This window comes from Phyllobates terribilis, unplaced genomic scaffold (genome assembly GCF_046119375.1).
Source record: "Phyllobates terribilis strain yellow unplaced genomic scaffold, ASM4611937v1 Scaffold_4__5_contigs__length_816908805, whole genome shotgun sequence".
In the NCBI taxonomy this organism is placed as follows: domain Eukaryota; kingdom Metazoa; phylum Chordata; class Amphibia; order Anura; family Dendrobatidae; genus Phyllobates; species Phyllobates terribilis.
Window position 1 is genome coordinate 465025938 of NW_027362764.1, and position 18192 is coordinate 465044129.

At 42.9% G+C, this 18192-nt stretch overlaps 1 protein-coding gene across 2 annotated transcripts in view; it reads left to right on the top strand.

Annotated features, from left to right (window-relative positions):
- The window catches only part of LOC141265503 (cytochrome c oxidase subunit 4 isoform 1, mitochondrial-like), a 120917-nt gene that overhangs the window by 40086 nt on the left and 62639 nt on the right, over positions 1-18192 (top strand). For both annotated transcript variants that reach the window (XM_073678668.1, XM_073678666.1), the window contains exons 3-4: positions 729-893; positions 6129-6263. In XM_073678668.1, the coding sequence (XP_073534769.1) occupies positions 729-893; positions 6129-6263 (300 nt within the window). The remainder of the gene's footprint in view (positions 1-728; positions 894-6128; positions 6264-18192) is intronic.

The window sequence follows — 18192 nt, forward strand, 5'->3', positions numbered from 1 at the left end:
AATCAAGATCTCAGGGTGCCGATGAGATTAAAGAGGGAGCCCCCACACTCTGTTAACTAGTTAGATTCTGTAGTCACTACAGACTGCAGAATCTAAGGGGTTAAATGTCCATGGTCGGTGCCAACACTAATCATGGCTGATGCAGCAAGTTGTCAGCTATAGTTTGCAGGTGACAATTGCAGGATAGTCGCCTGTCGGGGAACGCTAGTCTCTTATATTGCAGGTCAGTAAAAAGACGTCTATTGGTCACTAAGGAGTTAATGAATGCAATGAAAATTTAATGAGGTGAGCTCAATGCTGCCCAATGTGTTTGTCATTGTGGGGGTATTTTCTTGATGTTTTGCCAGCGTACAATTCAGTTTTACACACAAATTTTTAATCCACCGACAATTGGTCAGTGGTTTGAAAAGTCATTGTCAGGGATCTGATGAACATTTCGATCATTAGGAACCTTGCTGCCAGTATGGCATACTATTGTTGCCCAGGAGGACATGCTGCTAGGTCTATGTGCTATGCAACCGTTCCTTGTGTAAATGGAAGTGTTGCTATGAGCAGTATTTACTTTTACAATTTAGCACTGATAATGATTTTTACAGCCGAGGTATCGATCAAGATTGATTGGTGAACCCTTTTGAAAAGCTTATGGTTTCCAAAATTACCTTTTAGATGTGGAAAATAAATCAACTTTGAATTTGCATCGTCATAAATTTGTACTTTTCATTTCACAGATGTTGACAAAGTGCCATTCTACACCAAACCAAGTTACTATGATTCCCGGGCATTACCCCTGCCTGACGTACCCTTTGTATCTGAGCTGAACCCACAGCAAAAATCACTAAAAGAAAAGGAAGCCGGACCCTGGACTAAGCTAACACCGGAAGAAAAACTGGCATGTATGTTATGTCTTAACATTCAGCAGCATATATCGAACATACGAAAGCTTAAAGTGGACCGAATGGTTATAAGAAAAACATAAAAAAGGCCAGTAGATGAAATTACAAGACTTTTCTCAAATGTACATCATTAGGGATGCAGGTTTTACTTTCACATTACCAGCAAAAATGTGGTGAAATTCTTTTTCTTTTCTTTGGGATTATTATTATTTTTTTTTTTCTTATTATAGCGCCATTTATTCCATGGCGATTTAAATGTGAAAGGGGTATAAATAGCAAAAACAATTACAATAATCTTGAACACAAACGAGTCAGCGACTGACACAGGTGGAGCGAGGACTCTGCCCGCGAGGGCTCACAATCTACAAGGGATGGGTGAGGATACAGTAGGTGAAGGTAAAGCTGGTCGTGCAGCGGTATGGTGGAGCGGTGGCTACTGTAGGTTGCAGGCTTGTCGAAAGAGGTAGGTCTTCAAGTTCCTTTTGAAGGTTTCCACGGTAAGCGAGAGTCTGATATGTTGGGGTAGAGTAGGGGGGATGCACGGGAGAAATCTTGTAAGTGATTGTGGGAAGAGGCGATAAGAGGGGAGTAGAGAAGGAGATCTTGTGAAGATCGAAGGTTGCGTGCAGGTAAGTACCGGGAGACTAGGTTACAGATGTACAGTACAGACCAAAAGTTTGGACACATCTTCTCATTTAAAGATTTTTCTGTATTTTCATGACTATGAAAATTGTACATTCACACTGAAGGCATCAAAACTATGAATTAACACATGTGGAATCATATAGTTAACAAAAAAGTGTGAAACAACTGAAAATATGTCTTATATTCTAGGTTCTTCAAAGTAGCCACCTTTTGCTTTGATGACTGCTTTGCACACTCTTGGCATTCTCTTGATGAGCTTCAAGTGGTAGTCACAGGAAATGGTCTTCTAACAATCTTGAAGGAGTTCCCAGAGATGCTTAGCACTTGTTGGCCCTTTTGCCTTCACACTGCGGTCCAGCTCACCCTAAACCATCTCGATTGGGTTCAGGTCTGGTGACTGTGGAGGCCAGGTCATCTGGCGTAGCACCCCATCACTCTCCTTCTTGGTCAAATAGCCCTTACACAGCCTGGAGGTGTGTTTGGGGTCATTGTCTTGTTGAAAAATAAATGATGGTACAACTAAACGCAAACTGGATGGAATAGCATGCCGCTGCAAGATGCTGTGGTAGCCATGCTGGTTCAGTATGCCTTCAATTTTGAATAAATCCCCAACAGTGTCACCAGCAAAGCACCCCCACACCATCACACCTCCTCCTCCATGCTTCACGGTGGGAGCCAGGCATGTAGAGTCTATCCGTTCACCTTTTCTGCGTCGCACAAAGACACAGTGGTTGGAACCAAAGATCTCAAATTTGGACTCATCAGACCAAAGCACAGATTTCCACTGGTCTAATGTCCATTCCTTGTGTTCTTTAGCCCAAACAAGTTTCTTCTGCTTGTTGCCTGTCCTTAGCAGTGGTTTCCTAGCAGCTATTTTACCATGAAGGCCTGCTGCACAAAGTCTCCTCTTAACAGTTGAGGTAGAGATGTGTCTGCTGCTAGAACTCTGTGTGGCATTGACCTGGTCTCTAATGTGAGCTGCTGTTAACCTGCGATTTCTGAGGCTGGTGACTCGGATAAACTTATCCTCAGAAGCAGAGGTGACTCTTGGTCTTCCTTTCCTGGGGCGGTCCTCATGTGAGACAGTTTCTTTGTAGCGCTTCATGGTTTTTGATACTGCACTTGGGGACACTTTCAAGGTTTTCCCAATTTTTTGCACTGACTGACCTTCATTTCTTAAAGTAATGATGGCCACTCGTTTTGCTTTACTTAGCTGCTTTTTTCTTGCCATAATACAAATTCTAACAGTATATTCAGTAGGACTATCCGCTATGTATCCACCAGACTTCTGCACAACACAACTGATGGTCCCAACCCCATTTATAAGGCACAAAATCCCACTTATTAAACCTGACAGGGCACACCTGTGAAGTGAAAACCATTTCCGGTGACTACCTCTTGAAGCTCATCAAGAGAATGCCAAGAGTGTGCAAAGCAGTCATCAAAGCAAAAGGTGGTTACTTTGAAGAACCTAGAATATAAGACATATTTTCAGTTGTTTCACACTTTTTTGTTAAGTATATAATTCCACATGTGTTAATTCATAGTTTTGATGCCTTCAGTGTGAATGTAAAATTTTCATAGTCAGGAAAATACAGAAAAATCTTTAAATGAGAAGGGGTGTCCAAACTTTTGGTCTGTACTGTATGGAGGAGACAGGTTATGGATGGCTTTGTATGCCAAGGTTAGGGTTTTGAACTGGAGTCTCTGGGTAATGGGGAGCTAGTGAAGGGATTGACAGATAGGAGAGGCCAGGGAATAGTGGGGGGACAGGTGGATTAATTGGCAGCAAAGTTTAGGATACATTAGAGGGGTGCGAGAGTGTTAGAGGAGAGGTCACAGAGTAGGAGGTTGCAGTAGTCGAGGCGGGAGATAAGGGCATGCACTAGTGTTTTTGCAGATTTTTCGTTGAGGAATATGCAGATTCGGGAAATATTCGGGTTGAGTGACATAGGGGATGTACTAGCTGTTAGGCAGGAGAGCTGATTTTAAATATTATCTTAATGGTAAAGAGTAGCTTTAATCTAATCTGAGGCACTCACAATCTGCCAATTCAAATAAGTCTATTATTCATAAACAGTGAGTCCATGGGAGGAAGAATAGTATTCTGCTGTTTATGAATAATAAAATGATTTTAATTGGCAGCTAGTGAGGAGTACCTTGGATTATATTGTCTTAAAGGAAACCTGTGTCCTCCAAAAAACACTTTTTACTTGCAGATATAGTGATTAAATTGTGCCAGGCAGGCTTACTGGAAGCATGGCTACAAATGGAAAATTAAGTTACATTCTCCCTGCAGTCATTAAACGGATAGGTGGCACACCTTGCAAAATTAGTGTTGCCTGAATTGGGTGGGTGCTAGTTTGCAGCATGAGAAAACAATCGCAGCATGCAGCGGGTGCATCCGTTTATTGGATCTTGCGTACCCATACAAGTCTATAGGTGCGTGTGAAACATCGAGCTGCACTCGGATGTCACCTGAGTGACACAGAGAATGGGGAAATTAAGTTCTCTGTCTTCTCCACACCTGTGCTGCGATTCTGTCCCGTGAGAGAATCTGATCACACTAAGGTGACACTCGGATCAAACTCTAAAAAGAGTTTGATCCGAGTGACATTAGCATATTCAGTCCAATTCTCTCGCATGAGAGAATTGACGGCCGTGTGACCTCAGCCTAATGGGTATTTTTTACTGCATAATGAGCACCATAAAACAAAACGTAAACAAAAATGGTGAAATTTGTTGCCATTTCACCACGCTTTTTTCTTGCTTTAGGCTACATTCCCACAATTTAGTTTTTGTTGAGTTTTTTATTCTGCGTATTTTAGAAACTGTGCAAGTAATCTATTTTACTTAATGGATGCAGAAAATGTGCAACATCAAGAACTGACGAAAAGCTCATGGATTTTTACCTATTTTCTTACATTACAACCTGTGTTTAAATACTATTGTAATCCGATTTGTGTGTGATGCATTAGCACTAAATAGTCTAAGTTGGTGAAGTGAAGTGAGAAAAATATAGGCATAAATTACATTTATGTAATCAAATGACTAAAAAATGGCATGTGCATATATATTCACCCCTTTTGCTATGAAGCCCCTAAATATGTCTGATTCAATTACCTTCATAAGTCACATGCTTAGTGAAAGGCAGTCCACCTGTGTGCAATCTAAGTGTCACATGGTCTGTCAGTATATACACAGCTTTTCTGAAAGGCCACAGAGGCTCCAACACCATTAAGCAAGAGGCTCCACTAACCAAACACCATGAAGACCAAGGAGATATCCAAACAAGTCAGGGACAAAGTTGTTAAGTACTAGTCGGTTGGGTTATAAAAAAAAATATCCCAATCTCTGATGATCCCCTGGAGCACCATCAAATTCATTATCATCAAATGGAAAGAACATGGTACCACAACAAACCTGCCAAGAGAGGGCCGCCCACCAAAACTCTCAGCTCGGGCAAGGAAGGGATTAATTAGAGAAGTAGCACAGAGGCTAAAGGTAATCCTGAAGGAGCTGCAGAGCAAGCAAACACTGGAGTATCTGTCCATATGATCACAATATGCCGTACACTCCATAGAAGTGGACTTTATGGAAGAGTGGGCAGAAAAAAGCCTTTACTTACAATTTTATTGTGTAGGGCTCATTTTGAATTTGCCAAAACACATGTGAGAGACTCCTCAAATGTATGGAGGAAGGTGCTGTGGTCAGATGAGATCAAAATTGAACTTTTTAGCCACAAAGGTAAACACTATGTCTGGCGCCAAACCAACACATAGCTCATCACCCAAAGAACACCATCCCCAGAGTGCAACATGGCGGTGGCAGCATCATGCTGTGGGGATGTTTTTCCGGTAGCAGGGACAGGGAAAATGGCCCGAGTCGAGAGGAAGATGGATGGTGTGAAATACTAGGATATTCTTGAGCAAAACCTGTTTCAGTCTGTCAGTGATTTGAGACTGGGACCGAGGTTCACCATCCAACAAGACAATGACCTAAAGCATACTGCTAAAGCAACACTCGAGTGGTTAAAGGGGACACATGTAAATGTTTTGGAGTGGCCTAGTCAAAGCCCAGATCTTAACCCAATGGAAAATTTGTGGTCAGACTTGAAGATTATTGTTCACCAGAGGAAATCATCTAACTTGAAGGAGCTGGAGCAGTTTTACCTTGAAGAATGGGCAAAAATCCTCAAGGTTGTGAGGTAGTAAAACACGAGAAATGCCGGGGTGGGAGGGGGGGGGGTGAATACTTTGGTAAGCCACATCATACATTACATTGTATGATTAAATAAATGGTGAAATTCAGAACTACAAAAAAGTTCTCTCTCTTTAAATAAGGGGAGAAAAAAGTCAAAAATAAAATGGCTAAATTGAAAATTGCCACTACAGGAAATGCTAGTCTTATTAAATTTGGGACCGTATGTCCAATTTCTTACTTGTACTAATGTATCATCTTTCATTTTTTTTATGTATCTTAATTGTGTCTTTTCTGTTTTATCAGTTTTTAATTCATCTATTAAAACCATTTATAGCTATATGGAATAAGCACCACAATTATCAATAGTTGTGTATCTCTCCTATGCAGTGTATCGGATCAGCTTCAAACAGTCCTTCACAGAGATGAAAAAGGGAAAACCATCAGAGTGGAAAACTGTTTTGGGTGGTGTACTTTACTTTCTGGCATTTAGTGGATTATACCTCTGGTGGCATCGTGTATATGGTTAGTATGATTTATAAAACTTTTGTAACTAGACTTTGTAAGCTAAGTGCTTCCGATAAATGACATTTTTTATAAACTGGTAGATTGAATTCTTATGCTCCTTGATGGTGCTGTTTGAACGAACAACGTAGATGTTTCAGCAGTACATTTAAATTAGTATATATGAGGTGTATGGTAAGGAGAGAGTTCTCGGACATATAACTAAATACAAAAGTTAATTCATAATTGATATCCACCATTGATATCCACCTACAGACAAAACTAGAGAAACACTCATTACAATGTCAGATTGTTGGATATGGTTTATAAATTAAACTCATTATATCCCATTTCAGCGCATCACTCCCCTATTTCCAGTAGTCCCAAAGACCATGAATGGAGCAGAGACAAGTATGTGCACTTCTGCTCCTTACAAGACAGGGCCATTCTCAAAATCCAGTGCCCCGTTCTGGAGAACGCTAGGGATCATAATGGATAGGGGAATAACTTTTTTAATTCTGAGAAATTCCCTTTAAGGGAAGTAACTGATTTTTTTTCGTGCCTTTCGCATTATTCTTGCTTGTAGTCCACTTGTAAAGCGAACTTGTCATCTACAAAACCGCTGTTTACCTGTAGATATTTTAGTAATCTCCATGTCACTAGCGTTTAAATGATGTCTGGCTGGTTTACTGGAAGTGCGACTACAGGGAAAAATTGAGTTCTATTTTCACATTTCCACCAGTCGTTGGGGCGGTGCAGGGAGCTGTTACAGTCACAACTCATTATATAGGGAGCACATACTGATCATTTCCCCTGCTTCTTGACTGACAGCCAACTCTGCAGCATATGTGTGTAGAGCAGGCTGTTGGTAATGCAGGTGGAGTGATTACAGCGTGCTTATGTATTACAGCACACTCTCTGTATATTACAGAGCTGACTATTTAAAGTCCACCGCATCACCTTGATAAATTGCAATTTTTTAGATCACTGGTTGCCATCAGTGGAAATGTCCTAGACTCCAGAAACAACAGTTGATAGAGGGAGGCAATTGAAAATTTGATTGGTTACCTTTTTTCTAAATAAGAAAAAAGTCTGAAAGTTAAAAATACTATAAATGAGAAAGGATATTAATTTAAATAAAAATAAGTAGAGTTTGTCTTGAAATTTTGAGGGTTTTTTTTGTTTGCCTCAAGTTTTTTTTCACCTTACTATGCAAAGAAACATAAAATCAAGTTGCTGTAAAAGTAGAGTTGTAGGGCCCAGTTCATAAAGAGGTTTTCAACAGAATTTTGGTGTAAAACTACTTAAAAGTTCAGATTTTTTTCCAATTTTGGTATTATGTCAGCCTCATCCACCTCCACCAACTTTTAGAAAAGTGGGCAGAGCTATGGTAGGATTATCTATAGCCAAGTGTTCCCAACTTGTCCATCGAAATTTACTCAAAAAAAATAGCATAAACTATGACAGGAATGTATGCCATCCTCTTCCATCTGGAATACATTTGGCAGTGGTGCAAGGTAGTTCAAATATGCGTCAAATTAATTAAAGAAGTGCACGCCTCTTACTGAATTTGGACCGTCTTAAACCAGCACTTCTTTCATTAAAGGGGTTTTCCCATGAACGAAAGCTGATTTTAATCAATAGATCTTGGAATAATAATAATTTCCACAAGTGGATGTGTTTAAATAAAATGTTCCTGTGCTGAGATAATTTTATAAATGTGCCTCTGTGTAATGGCTGTGTCTGACCATACAGGAACATGGTCTGATCATACCACATCTCCTGGGCAGGGGAGGAAGCAAAAGAGAGTATACAGACATTACTGCTCAGGATCACATCTGATTCTTTTTGTGAGATAAAAAATTTCACTGCCTGTTTTTAAACAATCTTTTACTTCAAAGAAAGAATCAGGATCCCCCTGCTCTAATGTCTGTATACTCTTTTGCTTCCTCCCCTGCCCAAGAGCTGGGGTATGATCAGACCATGTTCCGTACACTGTCAGACACAGTCATTGATTAAAATCAACTTTTGTTCGTAGGAAAACCCCTTTTAAGACTGATGTACAAAACTTATTCTTTTTCTGCCATTTTATGAGCAAGTCCACTCAAAAAAAGGCCAGGAACAGCATTAGCAAAACGATCAAAAGAATGGTCCTATTAAATTGTTTGGGAAAATGTCTTGCTCTTCACATGTTCAGGCTTTCAAAGATGCCAAGAAAATGTACATTCTCGAAAAGAAACTAGGGAGCAATTGCTCAAATAGGGTGACACCCGTGATACAAAGGGTGAATAAACAGGGGGTTTAAGCTCACCTTGTTTTGTTGCATTGCAACAATAAATACGCTTTAACAGCAGCTGCAGACAGTGGGTGATCGACCATTAGGATAGTAGAAGGAGATGGACTGCTTTCCTGCACTGCTGTCAATATCCCACAAAGGATAATAGAGAATCAATGAGATAAAAATATTTGTTTATTCTGTGGTGTGGATCTACGCGTTTCAAGGTACTCCAACCTCGTCCTTGGGAAATAACCAAATTGCCATTCTTTCAAGCATTCTTTGAGCAATTTTTTCAGGTGGTTTTTTTTGAGTGGACCTGCTCCAAAAGTTCACATACCCTTCATGAATAGGGGCTGTAGAATTTGGCTTCACAGGATTAACCGATAGAGAAGTTTGACATCTTGATGTTTCACTCTGAGTTTTAGCCTTCCCAGGAAGAGAGTATAAGTAACTCCAAAGCCTTTCACTTATGAACTATTTTTAGAGTAAGTGTTGTAATTTAGATTTCGCATTTTGTCTGTGAACATATATTTTGCATTTTCCTCACCTACCACAGGAAACCTACCTTGAAGCTAAGTTTCAATTGACTCCACTTGTGAATTTCTATGTTTAGAAAGAAACGTGGGATTTTGTAACATGTGTTACAATTCCTACTTGCCAGTTTCTTGTTCTTTTTTAAAGACTAACATTTTTGCTGGTTTCTGTTGAGTTTTGCTTCTTTTTGGAGCATATGAACAGCACTATTTTGCTTTCACTGACTTATGTTAATTATATAAATTTAAAAGCAGAAAATCAAATGATAATTTAGTGTTGGAATGACTGGGTAGCTGCTCCTCTGAATAAATGCTGGTGAATAGTTTGGGAAAACAGGAGCTACTAATCTATGTTATTACTTATTGATGCTCATTTGCCTCTGTGTATCTGTGACAATTACCTAACGATAGTGTTTTTCTCAAATATAACTTAATTACTAATAGAAAAAAGCAAATTAATTACTAACAGGTTAATCACTCTGTTCTAATGAAAATCGTCTCTGTTACCTGAACTTGTTGGTGCTCCTACGATTTGTTACTTATCCAAAGAAATCAGTCTTAAGAAATTGCGTATACAATGTAAGACTGCATTCACACATTGGTACGCAGAGTTATTTCACACATCTGTGAAAGTCATGAATCCAAGTGTGTGATCCGTTAGACATGTGCATGTCCTTTTCCGATCCAATTTTGAGGACCAGATTAGGACATATTCAATGGGTCCTGTGCTGTCCAAGAAAACAACTGGACAGCACACCGCCACTTAAAGGGGTATTCCCATCTCCAAGATCCTATCCGAATATGTAGTGGGTGTAATAATAATAATTTTAGCAAATACCTCCAATTAGAAATGTAGTATAGTATTTTTGATTCGCAATCTCTCTTTCCTCATGTGCAGGCATCACAGGACCTTAGGTATCCATGGTTACGACCACTGATAAAGTCACAGTTAGTTAGCAAGTTGCCAGTGGTCGTAACCATGGATACCTAAGGTCCTGCGATGCCTGCACATGAGGAAAGAGAGATTGCGAATCAAAAATACTATACTACATTTCTAATTGGAGGTATTTGCTAATATTATTATTATTACCCCTACTACATATTGGGATAGGATCTTGGAGATGGGAATACCCCTTTAAGCTACATTCATGTGCCATACTTCACAGCCACTACAGTGTTTGGAGCCATACAGTAGACTGTTCAAATCCAGCCGCTGCCATAGCTAAAGACAGCTGATTAGTAGGAGTAACATATGTTGGACCCCCACTGCTCTGATACTAATTAGCTATTGGGAGGGTAGATAATCAATATCTAAGTAGTGGACAACCCCTTTAAACACAAAAAACACAAGTCAGGAATTGGGACATCAAAAGGACTCTAAGGACTGTAAGCAACAAGTATATAAGTGCTGGGGCTTTAATTACAGCTCTAGAAAAGTATCCAATGTCAGTCTGTTTAAAGAATTGGCACCAAGAACTGATATTGTGATATTGAACATTTGTGACAAGTACAGTGCATAAAAAAATACTTTAATGCACTAAAATGCTCGGGTACTCGTTGCTCGGTTCGAGCAAATTGGAATACTCGGGTGTTCGACCTGAGCAACGAGCCCAATTTAAGTCTATGGGAAACTCGAGTATTTTTCAGGTGACTCCCCCCGGTGGTCTGCAGAGGGCCTAAAAATTGCCCAAATCGACGGGAACAGCGTGGAGAAGACCCCTGGAAGCATTTCTGACTCCCAGATCAGTACTGTCAACAACGCTGTCAGAGGTATTACGCCACTTTTACGGACTCACAATAAATCATACAAAAACGAATCCAAAATGGATTTTCCTGGGAAATATGTTAAGGAACATCCTTTCCAGGGTAATGACTTGTATATAAGGCAAAATAAATAACCAAAACCAAAACTACTCCTCCACACCTTGGGCTATGTTCACACGTAGCGTTTTTGATGCGTTTTTGTACTTTTGCATTGCTGTCAACCAAGACAAATGCATTCACTGGGAAATGTCATTTTAACATTTTACAACCTTATCTGGCCATGTGGTGTGAGACACATCAGACACATGTATACAGTGCTGAAAAGGCATGGGAACAGCATGGGGAAGACCTCTGGAAGCATTTCCATCTCCCAGGTCACTGCCTAAAAGTGTGCCCATCAAAAGTGATCCTTGGCGCATGCGAAGATGCCTCCCACCATGCACCTGTCGTTGCAGACTTGCAACAATCACCGTCCACGTCCTTGTCCCAGTGCAGCGTTCAGTTGTCCCTACACCATTCCTTGGAATGCAAGCGCAAGTATGCAGCCAGCCAGCCACCCACCCACAGGCTGCACTACAATACTGCCAAATTTTTGACAGCTGCTTGCACTTGAAATGTGGCCTTTTAGGCTCGAGGAGGCGGAAGCTTTTCATAACGTCATGCCAGTGGTGGCCGGGTGTCCATACTCGGTCCCCAGCCGCCACTATTTCTCTCGGTATCGTCTCCGCCTTCCACAAGGACGGGTCCCACAACATTACCCGTGCCCTCCCCACTGCACTTACTGGGAAGGACCGCCTAACCACAAACACGTGGACAGGTGAATGTGGCCAGGGATGGTACGGAGCCAGTCCACAGCTTTTTTTGCTGAGAGTTGTATTTAGCTCAGTGAAAGGACTGGCATAGAGGGAAACCGTATCTACTCTGGGTGTCATTTCTCCCAAGTCCTCTAATGCAGCTTGTTGCAGAAGCAATGGCAGCCCGTCCAACATCAACTCGCACTTCTCGGTGGTGCTTTGACACACAAACATCTTTCTTTGCGCATTTAATTTCATGACTACAGAGTTGGGCTATGGCCTGGTCTGCAATGCGGTTTGAGAAATAACATGCATAAGCAAGTCCGATCCACATTAAAAAAGCAGCCATAGAGTGTCCCGGAACCTTCCCCCACACTTTTCTTGGTCAAGGCTGCTTCTCGGCACGGTTGGATGGGCCCACCAGAGAACCGGAGACTCCTCCGGTGGGCCTTGGCTTCTCCTTCAGGAGAGTTCATAGTGCCGAGGTGAGGCCATGATGATGATAGAGGCCACTATCTGCTTAGTTTTCTGTTACTTGGAATGCAAGCACAAGTATGCAGCAAGCCACCTATCCAGCCACAGGCCGCAATACTAACCTGCCAGATTTCTGGGCAACTGCTTGCACTTGAAATGTGGCCTTTTAGGCTCGTGGAGGCGGAAGCTTTTCACAACCTCATGCCTCTTGTCCATGCTTGGTCCCTAGCCGTCACTATTTCTCCCGGTGTTGTTTCCGCCTTCTACAAGCGCGGGTCCCTGAACATTACTGCTGGTACTTTTCTGTGGGAATTTGCTTGCCTCCTACCAGCCTGGAATATTTCCAGTAAACTATGGTACGATGCCATGGTATTAGCACTGCCCCCAATACCAGTAGCGAAGCCATCCCCAATTTCCTTCTCAGGAATTTTATTTTGTAGACTGAGTGGCAGCATGTAAAAAAAATACTTCTTTCTGTATATTTTATCTATCGAGGACTTCTCAAAGTATCAATATCACAATATTCTTATAAAAAATGTATCGATTTATTCTTGGGTTGTCCATTAAAAAGAATGATTGTAGAAGGTACATACAATAATTAGTTACAAAGTGATTGTCAATTTGTCCATAATTAGCTTAATTGTTGAGATTCACCCATCTTTTCCTGGGATCCTGGCTGGTAGATTGCGTCTGTCTGTGTCCAGCACGTGTGTCAGGATGACACCATGTGTCCTTTGGGCCTACATCAGCAGCTGGTTTACAAATAGATCCTCGTCCTGTGTCCTGTGGAATGGCAAGAGCCCCCCTGTTTCTAAAATGGGCTTTTATAGCCCGGTTATTCCGCATATGGTAATGAACTAAAAATACACACACAATTAGCGCATGTCATCTAGAAACGATGGCTGATGCAATCTGTATGGTACAGAATTCAGAATAAAGAATAAAATGAATATCCATAATTAATATTTAACACTGCCCAAATACATTAGTTTCTCACAAAGGAGCTGAAGATAGAGTGGCAGTAAGTACACGTTTCTACAGCCTGTTAGATATTAGAGGGTGAACGGCAGCACATTGGATCAGTGGTTAGCACTGAAGCCTTGCAGCACTGGGATCCTTGGTTGAAATCCCAGCAAGGACAACATCTGCAAGGACTTTGTATGTTCTCCCCGTGTTTGCGTGTGTTTCCTCCTCAGTAAAAAAGCAGTCATAGAGTGTCCGGGAACCTTCCCACACACTTTTCTTAGCCAGAACTGCTTCTCGGCAGGGTTGGATGGTCCCACCAGAGAGTCCTCTGGTGTGCCCTGGCTTCTACCTCAGGAGAGTTCATGATAGCGCTAACTTTGCAGCTGCTATGGGGCTCTTGAGCGGGGGAGAAAGGTGAGCCCTCAGAATCAAATCCTCTGGTTGGCACAATGTTTTTCAATTTGAAACAGCTTCTCAGTGGGAGTTGTATTTCACCACAGCCATATTCTTTAGCTCGGTGAAAGGACTGGCATAGAGGGAAACCGTATCTACTCCGGCTATCATTTCTCCGTCACCAGGTTCCACCCATTGTCACACACGACCATGCCTGGCTGTATGTTCAGCGGCGAGAGCCACATATCAGGCTGCTGTGTTACAGCTTTCAACAACTCTGCAGCGCTGGGCGGTTTGTCACCTAAGCATTAAGCAAGTTATCTTCTGCATAGCCTGTTGCCGCTTGGCCAAGGCAGTGCTGCAGTGCTGTCAGCTTGTGACTGATATGGTCATTTTGGAAATGGAGGAGGAGGTGCAGGAGCTGAACAATGTGATTACATTGAAGTTAAATTGGCGATGCTGTTTTTTATACTAAAGAAAGATCCTAATGTGTTTTTGTTTTTTTTAACGTTATTTTTTAAGACAAATGCATTCACTGGGAAATGTAATTTTAACATTTTACAACCTTATCTGGCAATGTGGTGTGTGACACATCATGAGACACATCCTGTTTCATTTATGATGGAGAGACTCTGAAAGTCATAAAGCCTATTTTTATAGGGCCATCAGACGGCCCTTACTATTATTAAAAGGCCAGCAGTTGGCCCTCGCTATTGTTAGAGAGCCATGAGCCAGCTATGCTTTGTTGTTCCTATTATTAACAAGTGGGTCTCCTATACTGTTATTGCATATGCAGTGACTACAAGGGCTGCCAAAAATTTGGACGCAACCCAATACCCCTTTGAAGAGACATAGAGGAGGGTCTCAGTAAAAAAAATGTTCCCATTCTAAAGGAGTGAGTCTCCTATAGTGGTAATGCCCATGCTGTGATGCAAGGGCTGCCAAAATTTGGGAAAAACCCCACTAAGAATTTAAAGACACATAGAGCAGGGCCACAGTAATGACATGTTCCCATTAGAAAGGAGAGGGTCTGCTATACAGTTATAGGGTATGCAGTGAGTCCAATGGCTGACCAATTTTAGGAAAAACCCCACTAAGAATTTAAAGACCCATACTGCAGGGCCACAGTAATGACATGTTCCCATTAGAAAGGAGAGGGTCTGCTATACAGTTATAGGGTATGCAGTGAGTCCAACGGCTGTCAAAATTTAAGAAAAACCCTACTAACAATTGAAAGACACATAGAGCTGGGGCACAGTAATGACATGTTCCCATTAGAAAGGAGATGGTCCTTTATACAGTAATAGGGTATGCAGTGAGTCCAACAGCTGCCAAAATTTAGGAAAAAACATACTAACAATTTAAAGACATATAGAGCTGGGCCACAGTAACGACATGTTCCCATTAGAAAGGAGAGGGTCTGTTATCCAGTTATTGGGTATGCAGTGAGTCCAACAGCTGCCGAAATTTAGGAAAAACACTACTAACAATTGAAAAACATAGATCTGGGCCTCAGTAATGACATGTTCCCATTAGAACGGAATGGGTCTGCTATCCAGTTATAGAGAATGCAGTGAGTCCAACAGCTGCCAAAATTTAGAAAAAACCCTACTAAGAAATTAAAAACACATAGGACAGGGCCACAGTAACGACAAATTCCCATTAGAAAGCAGAGGGTCTCCCATAGTGTTGGCCTATGCAGTGAATGCAAGGGCTTCCAAAAATTGGGAGGCACTCCAATGCCCCTTGGAAGAGATGTGGAGGAGGGCCTCATAAAAAAATGTTCCCATTAGAAAGGAGCAGGCCTCCTATACTTGTAATGCCCATGCACTAAGTGTATGGGCTGACAAACATTTACCCCTGGGGGGTACACATCAACATACTGTATAAAAACATTTTTTACGGGCATCATAAACACCCTTTAAAAAAATTGTGGGTGTTGCATCACGGACCACGGTCACCCTGGTGATGTGGTGGAGGATGAGGAGAAGGAGGAGGACCAGAGCAAATATCCAAAATCAGGAAGCGTATACCCATGTGTGAGTGTGAAGAGGTGCATGGGAATACACCTCCCAAAAAAAGACACTGGATTTGAGTTTATGAGGCGCTGTTATCATTCGGTGGTGTTGAGAAGTCTGACCCAATCCAGCCCTTGTTCATTTTTATAAGAGTCAGCCTGTCAGCATTTTCAGTTGACAGGCGGATGCGCTTATCAGTTATAATTCCACCAGTGGCACTAAAAACCCGCTGTGATAAAACGCTGGCGGCAGGGCAGGCCAGGACCTCCAAGGCATAGAGAGCCAGTTCATTCCAAGTATCCAGCTTGGATACCCAATAATTAAAAGGCACAGAGGAATCATGGAGGACATTGGTACGGTCAGCAAGGTACTCTCTCAGCATCTTCCTAAACTTTTGCACTCCTTTGTGAGAGTACCCTGCACCTCAGGGCCTGTGCGATGGGAGGGTCTGAGAAAACTGTCCCAGAACTTTGACAGTGTTCCCCTGCCTCTGCTGGATTGCATTTGTGTGTCTCTTGCCTGTACTCCTTGGTTGTCCAACCAACTGTGACCGTCAGAGTTTTCAGATGGGAATTTTTTTAATAGTTCCACAACAAGGGCCTTCTGATACTGCCCCATTTTTGTAGACCTGTCCGCCTCAGGACTAAGAGATATAAAGTTCTCCTTGTAGCGTGGGTCTAGAAGTGTCACCAACCAGTAATGAATGTCACACAAAATTTTGAGAACGCGAGGGTCATGGGAAAGGCAGCGAAACATAAACTCAGCCATGTGTGCCAGACTGCTAACAGGCAAGACTTCCGTGTCCTCACCAAGCGGATGACTGACCATGCTCTTCTCCTCCTCCTCTCTGTCCTCTGGCCATCCACACTGAACAGACAGTATGACAGTTGTGCAGGTAGTACCGTCTATAGCGCATGAAACTAGCTCCTGTTCTTCCTCCTCTTCCTCCTCTTTGTCACCCAATCCACGTTGGAATGAGATGAGGCTGGGCTGTGTGTAATCACCCTGTATGGTTCCTTGCTCCACTCATCGTGCTCTGCCTGCAATGCATCCTCTTTGATTGTGAGCAGAGAGTGTTTCAGAAGACAGAGATGCGGGATGGTGACGCTAATTATGGCGTCATCGCCGCTCACCATCTTGGTGGAATCCTCAAAGTTTTGTAGGATGGTACATATGTCTGACATCCATTTCCACTCCTGAGGTCTTATGTGTGGAGTCTGAACTGAATACCGATGGCCTTGTTGAAGCTGGTACTCAACAACTGCCCTCTTCTGATCACAAATCCTTCCCAACATCTGCAGTGAGCCGGAAGCTGCAAACGCTGCTGAAACACTGCAAGGGCGGCGGAAACTGTAGATGACTTTCTAAAATGGGCACATAGGCGGCGTACTTTAACAAGCAGATCCGGCAGCTCCAGGTAGGATTTGAGAAACCGCTGAACCATGAGGTTAAGCACATGGGCCAGGCATGGTACGTGTGTGAGCTCACCTCTCCTCAGAGCCGCCACCAGGTTCCAGCCATTGTCACACACGACCATGACTGGCTGTAGGTTCAGCGGTGTGAGCCACAGATCTGCCTGCTCTTTCAGAGCTGTCCACAACTCTTCAGCATTGTGCGGTTTGTCACCTAAGCATATTAGCTTCAGCACAGCCTGTTGCCGCTTGGCCGAGGCAGTGCTGCAGTGCTTCTAGCTTGTGACTGATGTGGTCATTTCGGAGATGGAGGCTGAAGAGGAGGAGGAGGCTGAGGAGGATGAGGTGCAGAATCTATAGACTGTGGGGGCAACCCTGATTGACCTAGGGCTCGCAATCCTTGGCATCAGGAGGACGTGTTCCGTCCCAAGGTACGACTGGGTCCCGGCTTCCACTATGTTAACCCAGTGTGCCGTCAGCGAGATTGTAACATCCCTGGTGGCGTGCTTGCATAGTGCACCACCTCCCACTATGCAAGACCGTAATCTTACCTGTCAGTCCAGCCTGCAAACCTTGCTCTAGTTCATGCTGTGTGCATGTATCTTGTCTGATTGCTTAGGGCGGTGGCCCGGTTACTTCCTGATTCTTATAGCTGCTGTGGGTGCACTTCTAATGCGTCCCCAGCCTATTGCTGTGAGTCTTTGGATATTTAAACCCCCTCCACCCAGAAGGAGGTGCCTGAGCAACACCTTCACTCAGTTTGTCTTTGCAACTGAATGGCCAGGTCCTGTCCTGTATCTTGTCTGTTTTTGCCACCCTGGGGGCTGCATACCCAGGCCTATTATCTCTGACTTCTAGTCTGTTTCAGCAACTCTGGAGGCTGCATACCCAGGCTCGTTCTTGTATCTCATTGCAGTAGCAGTTCCTGTCTGAACTGTATCCTAGCCTGTTACCTGTTTGTCTCTATGTCCGTACCTTCCCTTTTCCTGCAGTATCTGAACCTGCACCTAACTCCAACTCGTTGTCTCTGTACTTCTGTTTGTGAGTTTTGTGTCCACTCGCTACTTCATAGTAAGTACCTTGAGTGTATCTGGTTCTGCTTGTCCCTTTTCCCTTCCTCCGTACCTTCCTCCTTTGTTCTAGCCATCTTCCTGTACTTTCCAGTCTGTTCCATGTGAACAGAGCCCTGTCCTCTCTGCCTGCACCTTCTGCCCTGTTCGGCTCTGCTTGCTCACCGCGCCTGCGGTTTCTCTCTGCTCTAACTTGCCCACCGCTCTGGCGGCTTCTCTCTGCTCTGCCTTGCTCACCGCGCCAGCGG